This window comes from Martes martes (assembly GCF_963455335.1).
Source record: "Martes martes genome assembly, chromosome: X".
In the NCBI taxonomy this organism is placed as follows: Eukaryota; Metazoa; Chordata; class Mammalia; order Carnivora; family Mustelidae; genus Martes; species Martes martes.
The window spans coordinates 118125541-118144181 of record NC_137897.1 but is presented as its reverse complement, the minus strand read 5'-3'; the positions used below and the strand labels follow the sequence as shown (position 1 = coordinate 118144181).

The following is an 18641-nucleotide window of genomic DNA, read 5'->3' as shown; positions in this document are numbered from 1 at the left end:
CACAAGACATGATTTGACCCTTGATTTATCCAACCCATGTACAGTATAATCAAAGAATGGAATATTCTTGTGGACAAATTTTGATCTCATGAACACACCCATTCCTCTTGGTGTCTCTGCTCCACGTGTTGCCCAGTTGAGGAATTCCCTGTGGTGATCTCATCCAAACCCTGTTCCAGTGACCCTGAAAGCCCAATGGAAGGCCCAGCAGCTCCGTGAATCTGTCCCCGAGGACTCCAGCCCACCAGATGGCCCTGGCCTCTCTGCTACTTTCCTCATCATGAATCAAAGCTGCTGGGTGGACAGTGTCTGCAATGGCGGCGTGCCAACAACAGTGGTTTTCCAACTAGGCTCTCCAAGGTGCTTCCAGGGTCACCAAAGGAGGGTGGGCTGGGCAAAGGCACAGCTGAGCACGGGGGTCGCTGGCCACACTTCCCTGGAGCTGCTCTTCTAAGTGCTTTCACATATGGAGATTCTAACTAAGCTTCGAAGAAAGTTCTGCTGCTTTGAAAGACTCCAGAGGGTCTTGAGGAACTGAGCAAAGAGTAAGCACTCAAGAATCTTATGCCTGGTTTTTTTCCTCTGACTAGTAAATATAAACCATACGGACTCATTCTGCAAATACCTACAAGGTACCAGGTACTACGCTGGGCATAGACCATGCAAATTTGAATAAAGCGAAGTCTGTACCCTCAAGGAGCACCCTTAGCATATGCATCTGTCCCCTCTCAATCTCTACAAAGGCATTTCAGTGTCCTGGTGTGACCAAGACTCCATACCTCACAGCTGACCCTATCTGGGAAGACTGAGAAGCACAGATGAACAAATTTCTGGTTGACAAAACGTTGGATAAACCAATTTTTGCAAATAATGTCATAATGGAATCTACCAAACTTGGACAGGAGAGCACTACTGTAGTGGAAAAGCATTTGCTTATCATCTAGAAATCTAGTATGAAATGGCTTCTAAATGCACGATCTGTAGCTACAAACAGATGAACATGTAGAACTTGCCACCTGATCAGCTTCGGCTTCAGAAGGGTAGCCATTGTGTTCTTCCTGAATCTCCTGCACAGCACCAGGTGCATGGACAAGAAAAGGCAAAGAGGAGAAAGAGAAACACGTGCAAACAGACAGGTGAAAGGACAGAAGTTCTTTTTTAAAGAGACACTAAGCATGTAAAAGTTGACACACCTTCCACGGCTTTGCAAATCACAACATTTTCCCCCTTGGAGTTAAGGAAATAACATGTTGGCCATCTATAGCATCCTTGGCCTAAAATGGAGTATCTAGTCTGTGTTTGTGCTGGGGCAGAAAAATGAAAAGCAAACAAACATCACGGATTTCAAAGAATGTATGGTCTTTTCTAAATCAAGCAATACTATAGCATATGGCAAAGAAACAAAATAACAGACACATAATATGCTCATAGAACATAAAGCACCCCATAGTAACTAAGTAAAGGGCAAAACCAAGCCAAAATACAAAGGCAGTCCATAGACATGGATTTTAAACGCAGTAAGTACTCTCATACTCTACAGAACTACTGTTCAGGGCTCAAGTCCACTAGTATTAACAAGCTTTCCACGCACATGCGCATGCACACATTACATGCTGGAGACATACATATACATACAGTCTGTAAATTATTGCTAAACAAATGTGCTTTATGAATCAAGACTGTATTAAAGGTTTCTAATTACAGTATCAATGTGCTTCAAAGAAACAGCTAAAAGGTCACATATCTTTAAGTGTTCCCAATCTCTTTAAAGGTATCCTGTGCTTAATTTAACCTCTTCAGAGAATCAATTCATTTCCAAAACTTTAAAAATTGGACTTTCAGTTCAGCAGGTGGTACAAAGAACATAAATGCTGAAGACAAGATGATAACCCCTTTTAAAAGTTCCATCAGCTCTCTGGGGCTGCAAATATTAAAATCTGGCATAGATACATATTTTCTTCATGAAACTTTGGTTCCCATGACTATCTTTCTTGAAAAGGCAATCAGTGAAAAAGTAGCTATTACTATTTCTCACCTTTCATTTTTACCAATATGGTGAAATACATTGTCATGATTTATCATCAGATCGGCCAACTACAAAGTCGGTACTGCTACCCTTCAAAGGAGGGTAATTTTTAAAATGCAACGGTTTTTGAAATTTTCATTTTCTTAAGTACAAAGAAAATGGAATCATTCTTTGATAAAAATTTTGAAGAACAGAAAAATGAATGACTGAAACGACAAAAAGCCACACAGTAGTTTGAAGTCCATGCAAATGGGAAGTCAAACACTGATATTTAACAATGTGAATCAGTGAAAGAAAATGATTCTCATGAGCAAAAGGAAACATGGTGAAAACAAAGATTAAACAGAGATAAACCAACTGGGATAACAAGAATTTGATTTAACCTGCTTATTTTTGTACTACTTCAGTGGCTTCAGTAAGATCAACTATTTTAAACTCAAGTCATTATTCTGTTAAAATCCACATTATTTTCATTGAATGGATATAGGTTAATTCTCAAACATCTGACACTCAGGTTCAAACGCATGCACATTACCAATCTTTGTCTTGCTTTATGCATATTCTGAAATAAAGGGAAGGAAAGTCATGAGGAAAATGCAAGCGACAATCCACTTCTCGTAATAGCTAAATTTGTATTTTAAGAAGTACTAATTGGGACTGATTCTGCTAAATTTATCGTCAAGACTAGCACTTCTGCCCTTCAGATTCAGCATGCAGACAGAAAGGTGACTTGGACTGTGAATTAGAGAGGACGGACAGCAAATCACCACTTTGCTGCTGCTATTAAATTCTTTAGCATGAGTTACGTAGTAAGCGAGGTGAAAAGAGGACTCTGAGGGCCTGGCCATAAGAGCCCCTGCCGTGAATCTCCACTGGGTTAGAATTCGGGCAACCCAACAAAAGTCAGAACTGCACGCTGGCAACAACGTTAGCATCCTGCCCTCACACACACCGGCTTTCACTGCACATAAAAACACCGGAACAAACAAAGCGTTTCTAGTGAACACTTAAAGCTATGACACAGCAGGCCAAGTTGATTCGAGTGACTCATAAATCCAGTGAGAAGGTAAAGAACACTAAGTCGACTAAGTGTTCATCAAGCACAGAGACACACAAGTAGGAGGTCCATGTGCGGAAAGCCACATATCCTTACCCTTATATCAGGCCTCCTGAAAACCTGTTAGTTAAAACACAGAACATCATCATCATGGACACATTACTATTGACCTGTGAAAGATGCTGTTAAGCTCACCAGCCCATCCCGATGGAACAGACTAATCCTCTAACTAAACCAACCAGATCAATCCTAACACATTTGCCCTCTAAGTTTTGTTCGCTATCGAATCAATCTTAACACATTTGTCCTGTAATTCTCAGGCAAGTCTCTGATGTGGAGAAACTTACTGCCCTTAGGCTAAGACAAACTACATTATTTTAAACACAAACCCCTTCTGTCAAGTACCATTATAAGCCATTGTGAACAGACTGTGTTTGAGAAGTTCAGTTGTGTGTCTGTTTGGAATACTGAATGCATTTTCCCCATAGAAACAATGACACAAAACGGCGGTTCTGCTCCCAAACCAGCCCACAGAGACAAAACAAAAACGGAACCCAAAAACCACAAAAGCCCCCACACTTGACCCAGAGCACAGTCAGCTGTTGGTGCTAATGGTATCATAAACCCCAGTTAACCATAAATCTTAAGCTGGTTTCTGTAGAAATTATATTTCTAACTCACGCTCAGGACACCAAAATGAAACTGTGCTGTGGCCGCCAGGCCCCGGAGAGAATGGTGCCTGCCCCTCACCCTACAAACAGGGAAGAGGCAGCTGCAGGTGGGAGGAGGTAGCTGGCTCTGCTGGCAGGGGAGGGGAAGGAGGGGAAGAGGGGGGAAGCCAAGCTTTATTAACCCTTGCCTGTGACTTCTACTCGAACACACAGTGTGTGCACTGGTAAAGCTCTGGTGGGAGAAAACACTCAGAGAATGGATGGAAAGCAAGGAAGACGTGAACGTCTGTTCCCCAGTCCCCAAGCGGAAATCCTACTGTAGGTTCTATGGGAAACAGATAATAAAAAAAAAAAAAAATCAGCAGAGGTTCCAATTATTAGCTTTATAGTTTTACTCAAGATAGATAAGATCATATGAATACAAGGCTATTGACTTCAAAGAACATCATTGTATCATCATTAAAATATCCACTGACGTAATGGGGTGCCTGGGTGGCTCAGTGAGTTAAAATATCCACTGACGTAAAAAAGGTTCTGAACTAAGTGATGACACTGTAGCTCAGACACCTAAAGCCCATAAATTCCTAAACATAAACTAAACTAAAAAACCTAAAACTGCCTTTTTTTTTTTGCAGGAGGGGGCAATGGATATGTTTATCCTCTTGATTGTGGTGATTAAGAGGTGAATACCTATCAAAATGAATTAAACTGACCTAATGTGGTCACCACCTAATGTGGTGGTCACTGGCTGGCTAGAGTCACAGGCCCCGGGCAGGTGAAGACAAATCTTAACTAGTCCTCAAAATATAACCCCGGTCTTTGGGAAACTAGTCACACCTGAATCTTGCCTGACCCCCTTTGTCAAACTCTTGCCTACAACACCTTCCACTCTCTGAAGCCCTCCGGGAAAGGTGATGAAGAAGCTGTTCGTGTTTAATTCCACCCTCGATGAAACATGTCGGCCCCAACTCCCACTCAGGAAAGAGATGAGGATATTTATAATGGAAATAGTGAACTGAGATCTGATAACTGCTGATAACCTTTCCCTAACAAAATTCTACCATCTTTACTGGCATAACTTTGTTTCGCTTAAATAATACTTCTGATGTATCATGAGTTTTAGATGTGTTCATCAAGATTTATTTTACATGCAATATAGAATCATTCAGCAGTCTATAAGAATCTTGACTTTTTTAAAAACTAAATTTTGAGATAATTGTAGGTTCACAGGCAATTGTAAGAAATAATAGAGATCCCACGTACCATGTCATTCAGCTTCCCTAATGGCAGCATATTACAGAACAATGCCAGCACCAGGAAATTGACACTGATACAATCAAGATGCAGAACAATGTCATCACCAGGAGGACGCCACTGTCACCCTTCTACAGCTGCATCAGCTTCCCTCACTGCCCCTCCCCTTCTTAGCCCCTGGCAACCAGTAATCTGTTCATGACTATGATTTTATCATTTGAAGACTGTTACATAAATGGAATCATATAGTACATGACCTTTGCTGAGTGGCGTTTTCGGCTCGGTGTTAATTCCCTTAAGACCCATCCAATTCTTTTCTCTGTCCTCTCTATTCTGCTATTGAACCCATTCACTGAGGTTCTTTTTTTTTTTTTAATTCCAGTTACTATATTTCTCAGTTTTAAAGTTTCCATTTGGTTCTTCTATCTCCTATCTGTTTGCTGAAACTTTCCTATTTCTTTTCTCTCGCTTCCTCTGTCTTCATTGGTTCGAGCATATTTTTAATTATTTGAAGCAATTTTCTGATGGCTTCTTTAAAATCATTTTCACAGAACTCTAACATCTGTCATCTCAGTTCTGTCACCTACTGATTCTCTTTTCGTACAGTTTGAGATCTTTCTGGTTCGTGGTGTAACGAGTGGCTTTCAATGGCAATCTGAACATCGTGAGTGCTAGTTACGAGAGCAGGGATCTTACTGAGACCTTCCATTTCAGCCGCCTCGCTCAGACGCTGCTGCAGCGGGAGCGGGGTACCCCCGCGCTGCAGCCTATTGGGGTACAAGTCCAGATTCCCCACTCGGCCTCATGGACCCCACAGGATGGGGGACTCCTGGTTACTGCTGGGTCGGGGCAAGAGTTCCAGCTCCCCCTGGGCTGCTCTGGACATCTCCCTGGCTGGCAGTGGCACGGGTACCTTGTCCCTGCCCCTGACATGGCCTCCGCGGACGCCATAGCAGAGGCACAGCCTCCTTACTGATGGGCGGACGGGAAAGTCTGAGTCTCCACTAGGCTTACCCCGACACCACCACCGCACGGGTTTGGTGTGCCCCATTGCAGCCTGGCAAGGTGGGGGACATCTAGGCTCCCAACTTGGCCTTGCTGGCAGGGTGGGTGTGGGGCCACAGCTTCTTCCGCGGTATTTGGCTGGAGTGCAGTGGAGAGTGCCTACAAGTTTTCTTTTTGTAAGGCTGTCCCTTTCCTGGTCCTTCAGCTTGAGAGAGTCGGCTTTTGTTGTCCATGCCCGTTGGCATTTCTGGGTTGCTGGCTTCTTCGGCAACAAGTCTGGGACATATGTGGCAGAAACAAAGCCCAGGGACTCACCACCATGTCACTCCTTGGGTCCTGAGGTCCCTGACTAGTCTGCCTTCTTCTATTTTGGGGGGGACCCTTATGTTTATTTTACAGCTGATGGCCAGGGTTCTGGGTCGCACTTAGCATGAAGAACAGGAAAACATACCTTGACTCCATCTTTCCAGAAGCAGAAGCCAAAATCTTGACAAGTGCTCTCCTTCATCCCTGCCACCCATTTCACTCACCCGTCCGCCTACCTCCCTCGGCCACCCTCAGTATGTTCTCTAGAGCGAAGACTCTGTTTCACGTTTGCCTCTCTTCCCCCCTCCCCATGTTCATCTGTTTTGTTTCTTAAACTCCGCATATGAGTGAAATCATATGGTATTTTTCAATGACTTAAGAAATCTTGATATTTTTAAGAAATAATTTTTCCCCACAAGTAACCCTGGGAGATAGGACAGCACTTTTCTACTGCAGTGGTTACAAACTGGAGGCCTAGTGCTCAAACAGGCAGTAGGAGGGTGTTTTTCAAATTGTTTTTAAGGGGACATGCTGTTCTCTATTGCCCCCTCCCATGTGTGCCTAGCTTGCAGTCACTTGCATTTGCAAACTCTGATTTAATAAACAGATCATGAGGCCAAGCTATAAACAATGGATTACGGTCACAGATTGAAAGATCATGTTTGAGCGTCCTTTTTCATAGACTAGCACTCGATTTAAGAAATACTAACTAAAACCTAGCTCAAGCGTGATGAAAACTTCCCTATACCCTGCATCTTTCTTGCCACCAAAGCCCTTCTGGAAATTTTTGCTTAGGATCCAGAATTTATTCACCATACTAACTTGCTAATTGATTACACTTAGTACGGGACCATTTTCTCTTTTTTCCTTCGAATGTTTGTTCACGGACAAGGGGAGGAGAAACAAGAGGAGAGAAACAGAGGTGGTGATAGTGATGATGAGGTCACTTTTACTAACAGCTCCTAAGAAGTTTTGTTACAATTTGTAACAGTATTATTTCATCTAATCTATGGAACATTATATTCAGATCCTGTTCTTAAGATCTTTGACAAATTCAAGAGAAAGGCTTTTACTCTGTTAGCCCAGTAAACGTGAAAAGCAATTGAGCTGAGTTGCTACCGGGGACACAGGGAGGGGGTCAAACAAAATGAAGTATTTTATCACATTTTTAATAGTCATAATGATCCAGGCAAATCTTCAGGATGACTTGGTAATAAAGCATACACTTACTAATTCAGTCGACCATTCAACTAAAATTCAACACAGTAGCTACTTACTCTTTCAGCAGGGACAGGTCCCCAAATCTCTGTCATTTCATACGCCACCTCCACAAGTTCACAAGTTCGGCTCTGGCTCTACACTGCCCATGCTAATATCAGTATTTATATTACTTTCAATCAACTCCTTTTTCGTACTTTGCCCAGCTCTACACAACAGCATCCATTAAAACACAAGCTCAATGTGCTACTTTTTCTAACACATATTTAAAATTATATAACTGTGAACACATGTCCACAGACATACCTTCTAAATTTACTTCATGTGATAAAAGTGATATTCTTACCATAGTCTGTGTGATCTGACCCTGAGCCTATTGTCAATTCATGATACGAATAAATTTTAAGAAAACTGTTCTCAAAAACCTAACACGAGTTGCTAATTATTCAGATTTGCAGGACTACATCAGAAATGCATGGTCTCATCACCAGTTTCAAGAGCTCTAAACCTAGGAGGCCTAGCGTTTCAGATTTTATCATACATAAGAAATCTATGAGCCCTTTGGTTCCACACCTACAGAGATCCTAACTCACTGTCGGGAGAGATGGGGACCACTGAAGCTGCACTTTTGCTGACACCGTGGGGAGCGCTGATGTGGGGAAACCCAAGGGCCACATTTTGAAAAACAGTGGACAGGACAGGGGGACAAAATTTTAAATGCACTCTAGCTTCTCAATGGGATAGCTGTCCTGCTGAAAAAATTCCAAGTCTAAACTATGTGATAGTAAGCAAGTCATCTGACATCTCTGAGCCTTGGTTTCCTCATCTGTTAAATGATGATTATAATAAAAGCTACCTCATTTCGTTGTTTTAAGGCTGAACGGATTATATGTCATAAAGTATTACAAAGCCAACAAAAAAAGCATTAAAAAACCACAGAGCCCTATATGAGCTTGAGGGTTGATGAGGAAGCTGTAAGCACCGCCCTCGGAAGCCTAGGATGAAAAAGCCAATCAGCATTTCTAATCCAGATGCTAGTGCTCAGCTCCAGAAGCACCTGCTCGCTTTAATTACTGACATCGCGCTTAACCTGTAACAAATTAACCCCCATACTGTGTGTGGGTTTCAAATAAGATATTTGCACAGTGGATAATTTGAAATATTATTGATTGATGACTGCAAATTAGATCCTCAAGAAACTGTGGCTGGACCCTCAGGAAAAACCACATGCAATGGCTCCCTTGCCGGAGGTACTCCAGAGTCCTGTCTTGGGGACTCGGATTTTAAGAACTACTTTATACGTAGCATATAAAATTATCCTTGTGGTTTAGAAACATTTTACACTTTTATTATTTAAAGAACTCTCTTCTTATAGAAAAAAAAAAACCTCCTGAATTATAAATTTAACTCTGACTTTGCAGACTTGGCTACAGGGCAAATATAACAAAGACAATTAGAAAATGTGTTCTCTCACAATCATTCATCAAAAGCTTTAGCTATGATCCGATGTAGGTACGTAAAATTCAATTTACAAAATATAGAAAAGCCTTATTTTTTTTCGGAATACCATCTGTTAAACCATTCCAATATGAGCTAATTTTGCTACACAAAATTTGTAAATAGACTAAAATTAAAAAAAAAACAGTTGCTTCACGTTAAAGTACAGATTCTGTCTGATCTATTAATGTAGAGGTTAGAAAGCTATGCACACAGTCAACATTCAGTCTTTTATAGAGCTCACACAACACTAACAAATACGCAAGCATAATGAAAACATTACTGTTAACTCCTGACTGTCTGGAAAGAAAATCATTCCAAGGCCTGAGAGCTAGTCTCTGCTAGTACGGGTTCTTGAGCCTCTCCAATCAGTGGGGCAGTTTCTCAGCTAAAACGGGGCAACAGGGAAACTGGGACCGGTGGGGTAGGCAGCTGCTCAGCGGCCAGCCACTCAGGCACCAGTGAAGCAGCAACTGCTCCCCCAACCTGCGGCTGGCATGTCTGCCCAGCTGGATTTGGAACACCGGGTACCCCAGCTGCTCCTACGTGGACAAACATGAGAACCAAAGAGCAGGAAAACCTACTGAGAATGACATACTGTCACTCTTCTGACTGAGCGGATTATCCAATTTCTACTAATCCAAAGGCCTGCTTTCCTCTGGTAGGCCTAATCAACAGCATCGGATGGCCTGGAGGAAGTACAGGATGAGAGCCAAATTTCAATTACATGGCCTCTTGAGTCAGTTTCTGCGCTTGGGACATTATGAGATAGAGAAGAGAGGAACGGAGGCCATTAGGTCCCTTAAGCAAGGAGCATGTATTAAGAATTAATTAAGGAGGGCACATAGTGCATGGAGCACTGGGTGTGATGCATAAACAATGAATCTTGGAACACCGGAAAAATGAAACAAAGTCTAAATAAAAAAAAAAGAATTAATTAGGATCTTTATTGTAGTGCTTGAACTGTTTGTAATTCTATACGGTTACCTTTACATGTACTGTAAGAACCTGGTGCGCGAGGACCATGATTTTGAGAGACTGTTGACCGAGGGTGGTCTGGGATACTAAATGTAGTTCGTCCACACTTGTGAAAACCAATCATCTTTCACAAGCAGGCACACATAATTACGATGGACTGAAACCTCCATTCAAGCAATGTAAGCATGGTTTAACAGTTCACTGACATTTAAAGAAGGTTCGTCTTAGCCTTAACAAAGATGGAGCGTGTAAGTTTTTAATTTGTTAACCGATTCAACAAGTATTTACTGAGCACCTGTTATATTCCAGGACTGTGCTGGGGAAGCAGTGGTGAATAAAAGAGCCCCCGTCTCTGCTGACAAGGAGCTTATCACTCTCAACTTTAGAATAAACAGAGAATACAAATTAAAGACCGAAAAATGAGGCTGCCCAACAATATTCTGGAGTTCTGCAACTTTTTGCATTGTAGTAGCGCCTGTTAATGCCGAACACCCACAGGTAGTACCTAAACACAGACACAAATGGTGAAGCTGGGAAATACTATCAGACATTTTCTGAAGTTCAGAATATGATCAAAGAAAATACAGGCATTTATTATAATAAAATGTAAAATATAATATATAATTAATAAAAATGGAAATGGATTTTTTAAAAAAGGATCAAAAGCTAAAGACAGTTTTTCCTCTCAATTACAAAACCAGGAGTACATATACTAGATTCTGGTAAAAATTCTCCTTTGAAGTTCAGATCTAACAGAAAATCTTTCATCCTTGTTCCCAAGCAAATGTTTGTTGAGCATCAAGGGACCAAAGTCTCACTCAAACTAAAAATGCAAAGCTTCTTGGGGTGCCCGGGTGCCTCAGCTGGTTAAGCAGCTGACTCTTGGTTTTGGCTCAGGTCGTGACCTCGGGGTCGTGGGAGTGAGCCCCACATTGGGCTCTGCACTCAGCACAGAGTCTGCTTCACATTCTTTCCCCCTCCCTCTCCCTCTGCTCTTCCCTCCCCCTCTACACCTCCCTCACCCTACCCCATGCGTGCACTGCACTCTCTCTCTAAAATAACTAATAATCTTTAAAGAAATGCAAAGCTTCTTGGTACATTGAAGACTCAGTGTTGCTTACCTTGTAGTCTCTGGATACATTTTCTGACGTCACTGAACCTGAAATCTGACTAGAAATTGTAGCAGCTATAAGCTGTTTACACCATTCAACATGTGATCCTGTAGGACTAAAAGAAATAGTGTGATTAAAATATTTTAAGATGTCAGCTCTTGGTGAAAAAAATGAGCACTGACTAAGGATATATGTAAATTCCTTTTTTTTTTAAGAAAAGAAAATTTTATGAGACTACATGGTTAACTGTACATTTACTATATGAACTAAAATACTGACTGATAACCAGGAAGTAAGATTAGGTTCCAGGCTGATTTTAAATGAATTAGCCAATTTTTTTTATGTTTAAGAGTCTAGGCCTTACACAGTTAAACATTAGGGAATTTTATTATATTACAACTATATGCAGTGAATATGCTTAATGTAATATATATGGAATGTTAATTCTAAGTGAAATATTTATCTTACAGCATATGTTTCTTTCAAATAGACTTTTAATCAAACAGTTGATTATATGAGTTTAAAAAGACCAGACTAGGCAAATGACATCCTGCACGTAGTAATAATGCTACCTTACACTTCTGTAAGTGCACTGACAACTTAAAAAGGCTCTTCCGGTCTGTCATGATATCAGAGTCTCCCAACCACAGTGTGATAAGAAGACACATCAGGGACTAGCCAACATGTTTCTGAGATGAGAAAACTGAGGCACCAGAGGTGACAGGCCCAATCAGAATGTGGCCGGGCTGCCTCCAGCTCCACTGGGGCTGTCCTTCCAGAACACGACACAACCAATCGTGACCGACCCACTGAACTGGAAGGCGAAACAGAGGCCAGCCCCACAGAGGCCAGCCACACTGCCTTACACAAGAACACAGTCCCGCAAGGGAAATGGCATCTTCTACTTACATGGTGCTCTTAAGCGTCACCACATTTCCACACACAGCCTCACCTAAGCCTCACAGTGACCCACCTCAAAGATGAGAAAAGTGAGGCTCCAGCATTTGACTGAGGTCACATGACCGGTCAGTGGGCAGGCTGTGCCCACCAGACCTAAAGGAACACAGGAGCAGACTAGGCAGTCAGAGAATCAAAAATTGCCTCCAAGGGGCCAGGCTCCTCATCAAGGTACTGAAGGAACCAAGCACAGGGCAAAAGATGCTCATTAAAGTTTACCCTCTGGGTAGTTTTCGCTTTAAAGAATGTTCCAGACCTATAAAAATCTCATCACTAATTAAATCCACACTCATACATTGGGAAGACTGAAAAAAGTGGAATCCCTAGGCAGTACACAAAATAACCTAAAGTAAAATGAAGATATTTGATGTTCTCTACTAGTGCTCTAAACTTCTGCCTCTGATCAGGATAGCCCAGTGGTGAGCTGCGGGGCTGAAAACATAAGTAAAAACATGCACTGAATGAGCAGACATTCCTACCGTATGTCATAAATCTATTTACTATAATTTCTAACTTAGAGGAAAGGAGGGGAAGGGGGGGATTTTAGTTTCTTTGTTAAAGGCTAAGTCGCCTTTGTTGCCGGTCAGATCGTCCTTGTCTTGTCACACTGCCTTCCTCCCTGCCAGCAGCCACCCCCCGACTATAAATCCAACAGCAGGAACCTGCATGGTCACCCACTGCGGGTGACCTGTTGCTGTTATCATCTGCCCAGCATCCCTTCCTTCTTCTTCTGATGAGGACATTTCTCTAGCGGGAGGACTGGTCCTTCCCCACTTCACAGGATTCTGGGGGTTGGGGGGTACCGAGCAGGGCTGATACCTTGTTCCTCCTGAGCCCACTTGTAGACGAGTGACCCAGACCACGCCAGTCCCCGGCCTTCCTCTTGGATTCCAAGCTGTGTAGATCCCCGCCTCAGCACTGCTGGAGGCCACTCCCCAACCCTACCACCTTGAGGAACCCACAGAGATAAAGAATGGGACAAGAGAAAAACAAGGGATGAGGAGCCCCGACAATGCCGCGTGCGGCTCTGGCTCCAAACGTGCCCCTGGCCACCTTTCCTCGTCCGCAGCAGCAACGTGCGCCAAGATGCTCCCTTTCTGGCTTAAGTTAGAATGAGTTGTGTTTTTTGCCACATGCAACCAGAAGTGGCCTGGCCAGCACAGTCACAAACGGCGTGGTATAGCGGGCTGGGAGACAGGAGGCTTGGATCCAAGTCCTGTTTCTGTCACCAGCTAGCTCTGTGACCTTGAGCAAGCCACATCCTCTTGCAGGACCGCAGCTTTGTCGTCATGAAGCACAGTACTCAGGAGAGAGGGGAGGGCTCCTCGGTCCGTGGGGCAAGGCTGCGCCTCGCCTGTAGAGCCAGCTTCCACTCTAGAAGTCACTCTTCAAAGAAGAGTATGAATCCGAGCCTGTCACGACGACAGATCACAGAAGGCCAGCCAGGTTCCCCCTGTGCAATCTCCTGCCACTCTCCTGGTAGTAAGAACCACCTGCAGCCTGGAGGAGGCCAGCTTTGTTTCTCCAACCTGGATCCTCCTGATCTGGATGCCCACCATCCAAGGAGACATCTGTACGAGCGGGTCCTGAGACCCTGCCTACTCAACCTGTCAAAACCAGCTTCGGGGGCTCAGCCTGCAACCCACTCCCCGACCCGTTTCCTAGGTCGGGGAAGAGCACAGCCAGTTACCCAGGTACCCCAGGCCCAAAAGCCGGGGCGCCACTCTTATCAGCTAGTATCCTCAGAATGCACCTTGCTCCGTTCCTACTGCAACTCCCTTTTCCAGACACCCATCCTTCTGTGTTCTCCTGCCTCCTGACTCTAGGCCAATGACTCCCACATTGAGGGCTCCAGCCCAGACAACACCCCTGAACTCCAGGCCCATATAAACCAACTGCCTCTTTGACCTCTGCTCTGGAATATACAGCCGGCATCTCAGAACTATGTCTGGAGCTCCTAACCACGTGCCATTCAATCCCATCGCATTCATCTCAGCAACACCACTTGCCCATTCCCAAGATCCTGGCATCTTGATTCTTCTCTCCTACCCAACAACCAATCTTTAGCAAATCATGCTGGCTCTACCCTGCAGGTTTTCTTCAAATTATATCTACAATCTTACCACTTCTCCCTTCCTCTACCCCACTGCTGTCTGGGCCACCATCCGCTGTCACTTGGGTGACTGCAACAGCCTACCTGCTAGTCTCTTGGCTTCAGCCCGGCCCCGTTCAGTCCGCTGTCCCAAGAGCAGCTACAGGGAGCTCACTGAGATCTACACCAGGTACGCCACTCCTCTACTCCTCCGCTCTGAAAGCCCCGATGGCTCCCCACGACTCTCCACCACCTGCCCCTGTGACCTCTCTGACCTCAACCCTTACTCCTCTCCCCCTAGTTCCCTCCCCACTAGTGACACTGGTCTCCTTGCACACTTCACCACCCCCACCCAGGGTGCACAGGCCTCTGCCTGGAATGCTGTCTCCCTCGATACTGTACGACTGGGTCCCTCCCTTCTTTAGGGGCAGTACTCGAGTGTCACTTTTCTCAGCCAGGCTTTCCCTGACCATCCTACGTAAAATTCCAGTTCAGCCCCCAAACTGTAGGCCCCCAACACCTCATATCTCCCTCCAGACTTACTTTTTCCCTAGCACCTGTCACCATCTAACAGAGAATACAGTTTAGTTGTTTTTTGTCTACCTCTGTCACCAGGGCAGCAATTTGTGTGTGTCTGTTCCCTGCCAAATCCTTCGGCCCCCCACAGTGCTTGACACAGAGCAGGCACTCACATACCAATGAGCCAGTGATTAACATTTCCATTGAGACTCCCTGCCTCCAGTCTGTTCGCCACACTGCTGCAGAACAAATGTTCTCGAACATCAATCCCATCCCTGTAGCTCACCTGATAGAAATCCTTTTGTGGTCCCTATAGCAAGGGTGACCACATAACTTCCTATCCAAACTAAGACACTAGTGTGAGTTGAAGGAGGACGCTATTAATAATCACACCCGCTCCACCAATAAACCAGCACCATCCTGGGCAAAAGGGACCACCTGGCCCAATTCACCTGTAGCTACCGGCAATTGTTAAAAGTGCAGAATTCCAGGCTCTAGCCCAGAGGCAGAAAGACCAGACTTAAGGTGGGACCCAAGGAGCTGCACTTGGATCCTGCACTGGAGATGATTCCTGTGCAGGTCACAGAGAACCATGCCCCAAGATAAAGGCACAATTCCCTAGGAGGGCATCCAAGCCCCTTCAAGATCTGGCCCCTGCTTTCCCACACGTCTTCTGTCTTACCAGTTCCCCACATCTAGCATCACCTACACCACCTGCACGACTGCACATTCCACTCCCAGGGCCAGAAGGTCCTCCCCACACAGTCCCCTAGCTAACTTCTCATTCCTCACCCTCAATTCAAATGTCAGCTTTCTCAGAAGGCCTCCTTCTCTTAACTGCCCAGAATCCCCAATACCCCCCCAACTAAAACTAAATCAAGCACCCACCTTTGTGTGCCCACAGCGCAGTGGATCACAACTGAGTCTGCGGAGGCTTTTTGGAAAATACTACCTCCTGGCCCTCACCCCAAACCTCCTGAATCAGAAGCCTTAGGAGTAAGGCCCGGTCACCTGGAGTACTTAAAAAGCTTTTCAGATGATTCCCATGTATGCCCCACCCAGAGTACTTCTAGCATTCAGCACATGCGATTTAAATTGCTGGTTTGTTCATAGTCTTCACTAGACGGTGAACCAGAAAGCAAAAGCCATCTTGTATGATTCCCTAACTCTCCAAGCACTTACACATTATAGAATATCTGACCATTCCAAGTACTATCTTAGCTGTGATTAGTTCTCAGTGAAGCTGACCACTTGCGTGATTAATTTAAAAAACAGTGTAAGCACACTGAGGCAGAAACAAAGGGAGTGTCTCTTACTGTTCCTATGCTTCGGGGAAACTCCCCAAAGTTCAGCTCTCTGTTATGACTAACACAGGCAAGAATGAGCATCTGAAACTGACCAAGCTGCTTTACAACACTCTCTTGCCTAACTGCACTCTGGTGTCAGCGAAATAGCCAAGATGTGGGAAAACTGGATATTCCGGGCTACGGGATAACCAACCCATCACTTGTCCTCGGAGCCTTAGGATGGCCCTTCTAGTTGGGCACGGTTGGTTTCCACTTCTGATTAACATTGGTTCTGCAACTGCCTAAGAAGCAGTTCTGTGTCCACAAAAACAATGATCCGGGTTCCTTCAAAGTGGGAAAGACTGAAATAAGCGATTGTGTGTTCTTGCACCAGGAGCAGTTTGGAAGTTGTCCGTCCCAGCTTTTCAAACCAGGGTAACTTTGCCTCCATCGGTATGAGCTCCAACACCCACGGGGTTGCATCCTCCAGTCCCCACTCCCAACCCCAACGTCCAAGACCCCCCCCTCCCCCGCCGCCCCGCAAGCAGCGGCGGTGGTGGGATTTTGATCTTCCAACCCCGGGAGGGAAGGCCTCAGTAAAAGAGGAGAGCCTGGGTGAAACCTCCCAGTCTCCCCGGCCGCGGCAAGGCCAGGGAGACGTCTTCCAAGGTGCGGCGGGAAGACGCACTGAGAAGATTTGACAGCTGCAAAGCCCTTGAGGGGCGCAGGGGGCCCCAGCCCGCGAGGCGGAAGTGAGCCAGGTGCGCGGCCCCGGGAGGTGGGGGCAGGGCCCGGGGTCTCGGGGAGCGCGGGGGCGGGTGCGGCAGGGCACGGAGGGGGGCACGCCCGGACTCGGCAGGCGCGGCGCGCGGGGCTCTCGGGGATCAGGGCGCGGGGACCGCGGCGGCCCGGGTCCCGCTTACCTGTCCAGGGTCTCCACGCTGGGCTGCCGGGAGCCGGCGGCGGGGCCCCCAGCGCCCCGAGGGGGCTTCCTGCCGCCCGCCGGGCCCGGGCCCGGGCCCCCGCCGCCCTCGCTGCCAGCCGCCGCGGCCGCCGCCGCCGCCGCCACCGCCGCCACCGGCCTGTCCATGGCGCGCCGGGCCCGCCGCCGCGGACGAGCCGCAGCGAGAGGGGAGCGGCGCCCGGAAGGGCCCCGCCGCCGTGCCGTGTCGCGCCGCCCGCCGGCTCAGGCGGCCGCCGCCATTAGCTGTCACCTGGCGGCCCCGCGCTACCCACAAGGCCGCGCGCGGGGCCGGGGGCGGGGAGCTCGCGCGGGGCCGGCCGCGCCCCCGTCTGCAGAGCCCCACCTGGGCCCGGGCCGCCCGCGCGGGGAGCCCGCGAGGGCCCGTGTCGCCCGGCTGCGCGTGGGAACGCGCCTGGGTGGCCCCGGAGCTACCGGGCTGCCGAAGAGTTGGGGGGGGGGGCATTCAGGGGTCAAACCCGATTTGTTTCCCCTCGATTTTCCTTCCCGGGTAAGTTTCGAGGTGCGGGTCGCCCAGGCCCCTGGGCGTCCATGGTCTTGTGGGCTCAAAGCAGGAGCAACTGCAGACATTTTAGCAAGTCCTCCCCACGCCCTTCTTCCCTCCCTCCCACAAACCCACCTCCCCGCCATCTGTGGGGCCACCGAGTGTTCTGATGCCGCCCTCGGAACTTCGCCCCTGGTTTATATTAAGAGTAACATTTAACTTCTGTTGCTATGGAAATCCAGCCAATATCTGATGATAAAGGCTCATCCTCTCTCAACTCACCCCTGATTTTGTTAGGGGTGGGGATGGCGATCATGACTAAGCTCTTTGCTGTGATTTCCCTCGGTACAGACAGGAGAGCTATGACCCTGATAAAAAGCAGACCTGTGGACAGGGAGTTGTCCCTTTCCATCTCAGACCCATCCTGCCTTACCAGCTTAATAACGTCGAACTGAACTTTGAGGATGAGAATGTGATGCCTGGAGGCCCTGCAGCCGTCGTACACCCAAGAGGAGAGAAGCCTGGGGTGAAAAGGTGACACAGTGAGGAGGGCTGCAGGAAGAATGGGAAGGGAGACTCATCTCCTGCAGGCTCTGGTTTGAAATGTTTAACCCTTTGTTATAGACTGAATATTTCTGTACACACACACACACACACACACACACACACCATTCGTATGTTGGAGCCCTAGACCTCAATTGATGGTATTTGGAGATGAGGCCTTTGGGAGGTGATTAGATCATAAAGATGGGGCCCTGGCACGATGAGATTACTGCTCTTATGAGAAGAGACATCAGAGAGCTTGGTCTCACTCTCTCCATGAGCAGGCACTGTGGAAAGGCCATGTGAGGCCACACTGAGAGACCGCTGTGGACGAGCCAGGAAGAGGGCTCTCACCAGGAACTGAACTTCGATCTTGGACTTTCCAGCCTCCAGAACTGTATGCAAGCATCCTAGCTGCCCTGAGATTTGTCAGAAAGAAGATGGTGAAATTTTAGATGTGTTTAGTACTGTATTCTTCAAGAAGGATTAAGCCATTGAGGAATTCACTGTCAGTTCCATTAAGCAAACATAGGACTTCCGGGACAGAGAAGCAAATCACACATATTTACTGCCTAAGAAGTTCGCAGTCAAGTGACATTACCTGCTGGTGAATGCCACAGTGGCGGCAAGCCCACGGGGCTGCGGGAGGAGAGG

The 18641-nt window shown here is 46.5% G+C and overlaps 1 protein-coding gene across 3 annotated transcripts in view; it reads right to left on the bottom strand.

The window, feature by feature from the left end:
• The window catches only part of MTMR1 (myotubularin related protein 1), a gene marked incomplete at its 5' end in the record, with an annotated part of 57193 nt that extends 40125 nt beyond the window's left edge, over positions 1–17068 (bottom strand). The window contains 4 exons of one of the 3 annotated variants that reach the window (XM_080795688.1): positions 2562–2588; positions 3180–3203; positions 11134–11239; positions 16902–17068. In XM_080795688.1, coding sequence (XP_080651814.1) covers positions 2562–2588; positions 3180–3203; positions 11134–11239; positions 16902–17068 — 324 coding nt within the window. The remainder of the gene's footprint in view (positions 1–2561; positions 2589–3179; positions 3204–11133; positions 11240–16901) is intronic. The other 2 variants (XM_080795689.1, XM_080795690.1) reach the window with 2 other exon arrangements.
• Positions 17069–18641: the final 1573 nt, after the last annotated feature.